Raw genomic sequence first — 9,264 nt, 5'->3', positions numbered from 1 at the left:
CAATTAATTTCTTTCTATTTTTAGTAGAGTCGGGGTCTCGCTCTTGCTCAGGCTGGTTTCAAACTCCTGAGCTCAAACAATTCGCCCGCCTCGGCCTCCCAGAGAGCTAGGATTACAGGCGTGAGCCACCACGCCTGGCCCAACAACAAATTCTTATGGCTCAGACCTGCCAAGGTGCTGCATGTGCCAGGGATCTGTGTGTGTGTGCACGCACGCCTGCATGTACGCGTGTGTGTGTGTGTGTGTGTGTGTGCAGATTTTCTCTTATCTTCATGACCACTTTTCCAGATGAGAAAACCAAGGCTTAGAACTCACAACACGTTCTACTGATCATAGAGCCAACAGATAACAGAGTCAGAAATTCAAACCAGAGCCATCTGACTTTGTATGTTGTGCTCTTTGCTCCGTAACAGAAATCTCTAAATATCTGTCCACAAAGGGCTAAATCATCACAAAGTTTTCAGCAGTTTGCCACAAAATAAGAGCATCACAATATTATAAATGCAAAGAGGTGTGGTCTGTGTCAACATAAAACAGATTATTGGCAAGAACTGTCTTTTATTCTGCGTTCATATCCTTTCTTCTTTTTTGGTGTTAAAGTTTCTTTTCCTTATGAAATAATAATGAAAATAGGTGATAATAGGTTTTTTCAATGGTTTGATTGGTGATGTTCTTACTTGGTAAAATGAAAAGTAGGTAACCTTGTATTAGCTATGTAGGCCCCTGTCTACATAATGTCCATATGAAAGGCCCAAATGAAATATTAATATGTTACATTTAATATGTTATTATGTTGGGAGAGTTAGCTTCCATCCATAGCCCCAACATTCCGTAAAGCAGCTCAACCCTCCAGTTAGTTTCAGCCTGAATACTTCTTTCCAAATGTGCCTCCTGCTCTGTATCATGAGAGATTAGTCCCCTGACCTGTGTAGTCATAGCCATATGAGAAACACATTTCAGGAGATAGTGGGTGTGATCTGCTGCCCCAGGAAACTACCCAGTGGCCCAGGCACCAGGAGAAATTGGCCTCTTGGTAGTAAAGGGGTGGGATGTCCACCTGGGAATGTCCCCATTTGGAGCTCTATGCAACGAAGAAGGGACTTTCTTCACTGAAGAGGTGAGAGTCATCTCTTCCTACTGCTGTACAAATCATGTTGACTCATGTAAGTCACAGTCTTTTTACAAGTTGTAATTTGGGTCACAAAGAGACATATTAACCAGTCTTGAGTTATCATCGAATGGTGGTTGCTGATCCAGAAAAAGAAACCTAATCTACTATTCAGTCAGTCAACTAATCTTTCCAGGAGACAAAAACAATGAAATTCAATTAATTTTATTTCAAAGACAGAGGTTCAGTTATTACAGATTTTCTTAGTTCTAATTTACTGATTGTTCATGTATTTGTTTATTCATTCAATGTGCATTGTTTGTTCAGCTCTTTCTCTGTGGGTACACAGCACTAAGTCCATGAATAAAAGCCCCTATAAAGGGCTTTCAATTGTTTGATGAGCCAAGAAATTGATACACAGAGAAAGAAAAATAATAATAATTATGATAGTAAATAAGGAATTAAAAATATATGTAAAGTTCCCTTTGAAAGACAATATATTTTTTAAAAAGTTATAGGAACATGTTGCTGTAATGTATAGCATGACTAATTCTACACAATATATTTGGAAATTTTTTTAAGAGGCTGTTTAAAACAAGTGACTTCCAAACTAGTGGTACCAGAATCAACTCAGGAACATGAGACAATAGCATTAGAGGTCTGTAATCTACTTTTGGTATTTCAACAGCCCAATTTAAACAAGAACAAAGTTCATGTGCGTGTATGAGAGAGAGAGAGGCTTGTAAAATAAGTCATAAGTCAGTTCAAACCTGGCCGAATATGCTTAACCAGCATGATGTCATCTGCAATCAATAAAAATCTCTTAATATTATTTATGAAATAATATTTCTTCCAGCTATGATGAACGAAAAAGGAGGATGGAAAAAGACTATCCAAAGAATACTGAAGAAGAATTTTCAGGAGTAAATGGCCAAATAGATGCTGCTGTAGAATTAAACGGTGAGTGTTTCCACCAAAAACTTCCTTTGTGGAAATTATAAGAAGAAATCTGGACTCTGCTTCAACACAACAGAAAGTGGGTTTCTAAATGGGAGTCATTGGTTCTCATTTTTGGTTCTGTGTCCTTTTATAAGTTTAGCTAACCAGATTATCTACTGGAAAAAATAATTATAAAAGGTCTCCATTGTAGCTCTGTCTCTGCTGATGGAAAGTTTTAAAAGTATTGCTTCCATCCATTAGTCAGCTAGATCATAAAGTTTACCCAGGTCAAGACTATCTTTTTCATCTTTAAAATACACAGTCTCGAACTTCTCAGTGCTTTTCCCACTCCATCAGCCCACTCCTGAAATTTAACACATAGCTAGAAAAGTTGAATTGAACTGAGTTAAATAAATTTAATTGAATCTTTCGGATTAGTCAGTCAACACATTCTTCTTGGATATGCAACACAGAGCTGGACACTGTTCAAAAATGCAAAGATAGTTCCAAACATGGCTTCTGCTCTCATGGAATGGTTACCATCTTTGGGAAATGCTATCCATCGAACACAAGATGAAATTACTGGAAAACAGAACATCTATAATTTAGTATTAAGTCACATGGTAAACTTCATAGTAATTACAAGAGGTGATCTGAGAAAGAAAATAAGTCAGAATTGGCAGCAGTAGTTGGAAATTTCAGAGTGGCACTTGGGATGGGTTTTGAAGGTTGGCTAGAGGCTTGACTAGGGAACGAAAAGGGGCAGGGGTTTGTTAGAGGAGAAGAGCCTGAGCAGAAGCAGAATGCATGCATAAGTGAGCATGGCACGTTGGATGACCCCATGGAGAAGGCCTGACCCTGGCTAGAACAAAGAGAAAGATAAGAAATGGGTAAGAAAGTAGAGCTGTCAGGTTCTAGGGCACAGTGGAGCCATGCAGGAGACAAGCTGTCACCTGACTAATTCCCAGTTCCCCTTTGGTGCCACCTCAAGAAAGTTATAATTACAAATTCTCCCGTTTATAAATGTGCCAGTCATTTTCAGTAATCACAATTTCAACTTTGTCTCTTTTAGGCTACATTTACTTCTTTTCGGGACCAAAAGCGTACAAGTATGATACAGAGAAGGAAGATGTGGTTAGTGTGCTGAAATCCAGTTCCTGGGTTGGTTGCTAAATAGAAAAGTCTGATCTTTCCCAGGGAATGAAGATGACTGCAAGCAGCTTATAACCGGATCTTAAGGACTAAAGCAGAATGTAGGATAGGGATTCTTCCCACGGCCTTCACATCTAAGGGCAACGTAGGGTTCCTTGAAAATAATATGTCAAAATTTTTTCATAGTTGTATATTCAGAATTTTAATCCAAATGAGAAATTTCTATATAGCCAACTTTACACAAAATCAGAATCAACACAATGCACTCTTCAGTTAAACGCCATTATTTTTTTCTTACCTAACATACTAAAGTAAATTGATCAGTTTGATTTTTATTTCCAGGAAGAAGCCTACTTGTGGATTCTATGACATATATTACAATTTTTTGAATAAGAAATGCCATTACCATCCAAATTATAATTATTTTTTACAAGCAATAGCTGTTGTGGTCATCATTTGGCCATCATTTGTTATGATAAATATAAATTTACCCATTTTTACTTTAAATGCATAATGAACAAAATCGTGCATAAGGTTTGTTTCCTGTTTGTTTGTTTAACTCTGTGTCTACTCACTCATCTCCATACTAGTCTTAGGTAGATAAACCTATACGAATGAATTTTCCAACTAGGCAAGAGATAAGACACTTCGCAACAGGAAAACTTTTTAACAAAGGCCAATAAAAATGTTATAGTAGAACAGTTCCTCATTTCTCTTTTCTGTTAATCTTTACTAGCTTCCATAACACTTCATTTGGCAACAAATTCTATGTACCTATAGAAAACTTAAACCATAAAATAGTATCATGAGTACACAAACCCAGAAGAAATAACAACAGTAATTCACTCAATTTCCTGCTTCCTGATGATACCCTTAATGAAACTATCTCTGACTCATCTACATGAGTCTCTTCTGAATAGTTTTTCATTTAGGGGAGTTCATCTTTCTGTTTTAGCTTTTTTTTTTTACTTCACTCTAAACCTTTTCTTTTCCTACCTAGTCATCAGTACAGATAGAATTAAGTCTGTCTGTCATTCTTATGATTTTGTTGTAATCTTACCCTCTAGAATGTAAGAATTCTAAAATAATGTAGTGGTTCTAAAATTGAATGATAAAATACATGTAACGTACTTCATAGACTGCCTGGGACATCTGTGGTGTTTAATAGATGTTAACTATTATTGTCACCATCATTTATTAAATTTGTTTCATATACTTGCTTAAAATACTTAGTATTAAGAAGGGATGGGGCAGTTACTCAAGGTTACTCTAAGCTTTCCATTTGGTTTCTGTTACTGAAAGTGGTTATTCACAGCCAACCAGATGTTGAGTATTTGTTGAAGACAATGTCTGATATCCTTGCTTTCCAATGTCAACGTGCCTCTCTACAGGAGAAAAGCCACTTTTGCAAAAGTCACTTTTGCAAAAGAACTTCTTACTATCAATAAGCAAGGAGGAAAACAATCTGGCAATTCTTTAAACGGTTAAACATAGACTTACCATATGACACAGCAATTCCACTCCTAAGTATATACCGATGAGAAATTAAAGCATGTCCACACAAAAACTTGCATACAAATGTTCATAGCAGCATTATTTATAATAGCCAAAAAATAGAAACATGTTCACCAAGTCATCAATGGACAAATAAAATGTGGTAACTTCAGACAATGGAATATTATTTGACAATAAAAAGAAATGAAGTACTAATACATGCTATAACATGGATGATGCTTAAAAACATCATGCTAAGTGAAAGGAGCCAAACACAAAAGGCCACATATTATGTGATTCTATTTATATGAAATGTTCATAATAGGAAAACCCATGGAGACAGAAAGCAGACAAGTGCTTGTCAGGAGTTGGGGGAAGGGGGTAATGGGGAGTGACTACCAATAATAGGTATGGGATTCCTTTTTGGGGTGATGAAAATGTTTGAAAACTGATGATGGTGATGGTTGTACAACTCTGTGAATATATTAAAAGCCATTAAACTGTACACTTTAAATGAGAAAATTGTATGTTATGTGAATTATATCTCAATAAAATATAAAAAAATAGAAGCAAAGACATCAAATTGGCGTGAAGGTCATCCATCCTGGCAGCTCTGGCAGGGACCACACAGCAATGAAGCACCAGTCTTAAGACACCTGGTGCTGAACACAACCAGCCAGATGTCCTCCTCATCCTCAGCACCGGCCCGGGAGTATGACATTGAAGACACTTCAGTAAATCAATGAATGTTACTGAAAGCATTAAAACATATACTCTGAGGTCTCATTAACTGGATTCAAACCCAGATCTTCTATTTTTAGCTGTGTGATATGGATCAAAATCTGTAATCTCTCTCTGCCTCAGTTTCCTCCTTTGTAAAATTGGAATAAGAACAGTTCTTTCCTGCTAGCAATATTTAGAGGCTTAAATATATGAGTCAAAATATGCAACACTCTTAGAGTAGTCCATGGTTCTCTACAGTTGGGCTCTATAATTATTGTTCTTGCTGCCATTAGAGTTAATTTTGTTTTCAGATATTTTGGAGCATCTGCATATCTCCCTTGAGATAGCTAAAGACCTGATGAGCTGTATCACCACAAGAATTGACAATGACCTGAAATTTTTCTTTTCAAAATTCTAAATTAAATCAAGAATTTAAAAATATACTGGCCGGGCGCGGTGGCTCACGCCTGTAATCCTAGCTCTCTGGGAGGCTGAGGCGGGCGGATTGTTTGAGCTCAGGAGTTCAAAACCATCCTGAGCAAGAGCGAGACCCCGTCTCTACTAAAAATAGAAAGAAATTAAGTGGACAACTAAAAATATATAGAAAAAATTAGCCGGGCATGGTGGCGCATGCCTGTAGTCCCAGCTGCTTGGGAGGCTGAGGCAGGAGGATCGCTTGAGCCCAGGAGTTTGAGGTTGCTGTGAGCTAGGCTGATGCCACGGCATTCTAGCCTGGGCAACACAGTGAGACTCTGTCTCAAAAAAAAAAAAAAAAATATATACTGACTGTTGTTAACCCCCATCTCCAAAAAATAATTCTTACTAATTATCATTCCTTTGTTGAGTTAGAGAACTCTTGGCTCCCAGATATAATTAGCATGTATCTTGGAAAGATATAGTGTCTCTAAAGCACAAGAAACAGTGTTTTTGTGTCATAACACAGAGTGCTTACTCTCAGTTGACAAAGAACTTTGTGCAGAAATAATTGATAACACATACTACTCACTTGGCTTCCAAGTGAGTGAGTGCAAAAATGTCTTATTAAATAACGGTTTTGAACAAAGTGTGGTTCAAGTCCTCCTGTGGGGATCAAGAGGGAGCAGAACAGAGTTCGTTTTCTGACGGACTCCATGCATCGTCCTAGCAACCTCGGTGATGACCATTTGTGGGCAGTCTTTGGAAGCACCAGAAAGGCTGCTAAAGATGAATGGATTTCTCTGGTGGGGAGCTTCTCTAACAGCTCCACGTTAAATTTTCTGTGGTTGGAACTAAGCTCTCTTCCATTTAGCCTAGTCTGCAATGAAGACCTGACTTTGTCTGTTGGGTCTCGTGTTTCTTTTCAAATGTTTATTTGGAAACACTTTCGCAAAGCAAATGGCAAACAAACTATAAGTTGTTTATTCAGAATTCTGCGTGTGATATTTTTAAATGATCACAGGGTCTTCAGGGTGCTTTTGTTTATGTATTATCCAGATGTTTTCTCTTTATTTCTGTTTTTAGTCATTTTTTTCCTGTAAGTTCTATTAAAGTGTCTTAGTGAATATTCATAGCTACAATTACCCAGTGAAGTTCCATTTGAGAGGAAATGCCTAATGCTGGTCAACAGGTTAGCATTTTAAACTCCCATAATGGAGCATAGAATAAGCTAAAAGATTTTCCACATTTCTCCATAGTAGGCCTGGGTAAAAGGAAGAAACAATATCCTCTGATCATCTTCCGTCTGCCAAGCCCATCTGGTCTCATTCCCATCCCCAAGTGGCTTGTCGACATCCAGACTAAAAGGCATCCTGTTACATTCAAAATGCCGTAATCACAGCTTTGCTCCCAACACCTAGACTCTTGGAATTTAAATCGGAGCAGAATCAGGAAGCTTGCTGGTAAATAACTTATAATGGGAAATTAGTGAACGACTTCAGGGTCCAAAAGAGGACTCTTTTTTTAGTGCACATACCCTCATTTTAATCACTTCTCCATTAATCTTAATCCAACATCCTTTCCTTAATTCCAATGTATCATTTAACATTTGGGGGGATGAAAGTAAATTTTAGTTGCACAACGCAGCATGTTGTTCTGACAAGAGTTGGAGGATAGATCAGAAGAGAAAAGAATGGGAGGGAGTTAATGAGAAAACAGTTGTGAAACACCAGTCAAGAGATGTAACATTGAAACCCATCTGAGATCATCTACAGTGTGGAAAAGCATGTCTGTATAAATAGTCAACAATCTATTCATTCTTGGAAAGTCCCAGGCTTATAACGTGAGCTTTCGAGTTGGGTAGTCAATGTGTTTACTGCCTCCTCTATAGAGGATGGATGTCAAAAGTCCTGTTAGAGAACATTCCATTTGAATCACAGACTGCCCAATGACTGTAGTGTGTCACTTTTGAATTTAAGACATATTTCCCTATATGAATCAGCAATTTCTGGAAGTTAATTTTATCATCAGTTTCTTTTGAAAGACTTCTTCACTTCTCTAAAATAAGTACATCTCTACGAATAATCAATTCAGTCTTTTTGAAAGATCCAGCTACCCTACCATCTCCACCCTCAGTATTCATTTTTAATTCATTAAAAAAAATTCTTTAAGTATTTAGTTTGTATTGGCACAAATCTAGGCTTAGCTGCTTTCTAGCATAAACTTCTGCCCTCAGGAGCTTACATTCTAATGACAGAGACTTACAATATTCAAATGAATAAGGAGATCTAGATATAACAAAGGATAGTAAAAATGCTTTGAAAAAATAAAGCAAGGAAGGGGATAAAGGGTGTTGGAGTGCCATCTTATAAAAGCATATTTGGGAAAAGGATATACTGAGTCTGGGATATTTATGCAGACATGAGTGAAGGAGGGAGGAAGCCATAGGGGTCCCTACGGGGTTCAGGTAGAGGAAGCAGTTAAGTGTGAGGCCTTTAGATGGGAAGGGGTCAGACCTGTCAGGCACAGCAGGAAGGCCAGTGTGGCTGGAGGCAGTGAGGGAGAAGCAGAGTAGAAAGAAGTGAGCAGTCAGCCCAGCTATGGAGAGCCTTGTGGACCCCTTAAGTAGATCGGATTTCACTCTGATGTGATAAGAAGGGTGTTGAGCAGGTGCATAACATGATCTGACTGAAAAGGGTCACTCTGGCTGCTGGGTGGCAAACAGTTTGTAAAAGCACTTGAGTGGATGCAGGCTCACTAGGCAGTGCCGTTTTCTGGGACAGAGATGACGACAGCACTGACCAAGGAAGTATTAATAGTGAAGATGCAAAGAGTGTTGGGCTGAGGAACATTTTCCAGGTAGAGCCAAGAGGATTTGTCGCTAAAGTGCATGAGGGATTTAGGCAATAAGAGGAGTCAAAATTGACTGTACGCGTTTTAGTCTAAGCAAGTAGGAGAATGGCAGTGAAACGAGGAAGACCACAGAAAGAGCAGGTTTACGAGGGATGGAAATCAAGAGGGCAATTTTGAATTCGTTCAGCTTGAGGTGCCTGTTAGACTTCCAAGGGGACGTGTCCATATATAAGGACTTGAGTAGATAGACGGATATGAAAAGCTTAATTGGAGGCTGACTATAGAAATTTGTGTGTCATAGCCTTTTATTGGTATCTATACCCCTTTTGATTTCCCACCCCCTAGACTATGTGGATTTAGGACAAAAATGGATTAGGAAAATATAAGAAGGTGGATAAAAAACGATCTCAACTTTTCTAAATCATTACCCAGCGTTCAGTCTACTAGCCTATTCTCCTCTTTAAGAACGAGGCTTAGTTTTCAACAAAAGTTGCACACTTTTTTTTAAGCGTTCTTTAAAAAATCTTTTGGTCTTACTTTCTACATCTCTTGTTTCTAAAATCAAAAAAGAAATCACGGAA

The 9,264-nt window shown here is 38.0% G+C and overlaps 1 protein-coding gene across 1 annotated transcript in view; it reads left to right on the top strand.

Annotated features, from left to right (window-relative positions):
* MMP20 (matrix metallopeptidase 20) overlaps nucleotides 1-3,711 on the top strand; it is a 44,978-nt gene extending 41,267 nt beyond the window's left edge. The window contains exons 9-10 of the mRNA XM_012659184.1: nucleotides 1,965-2,068; nucleotides 3,120-3,711. Coding sequence (XP_012514638.1) covers nucleotides 1,965-2,068; nucleotides 3,120-3,220 — 205 coding nt within the window. The 3' untranslated portion in view covers nucleotides 3,221-3,711. The remainder of the gene's footprint in view (nucleotides 1-1,964; nucleotides 2,069-3,119) is intronic.
* The last annotated feature ends 5,553 nt before the right edge of the window (nucleotides 3,712-9,264 follow it).

The sequence above is a fragment of the Propithecus coquereli genome, unplaced genomic scaffold, assembly GCF_000956105.1.
Source record: "Propithecus coquereli isolate 6110/MARCELLA unplaced genomic scaffold, Pcoq_1.0 Scaffold6, whole genome shotgun sequence".
NCBI classification, from domain to species: Eukaryota; Metazoa; Chordata; class Mammalia; order Primates; family Indriidae; genus Propithecus; species Propithecus coquereli.
Note: the sequence above shows the minus strand (reverse complement) of the source record. Positions and strands in the feature narration are given on the sequence as shown.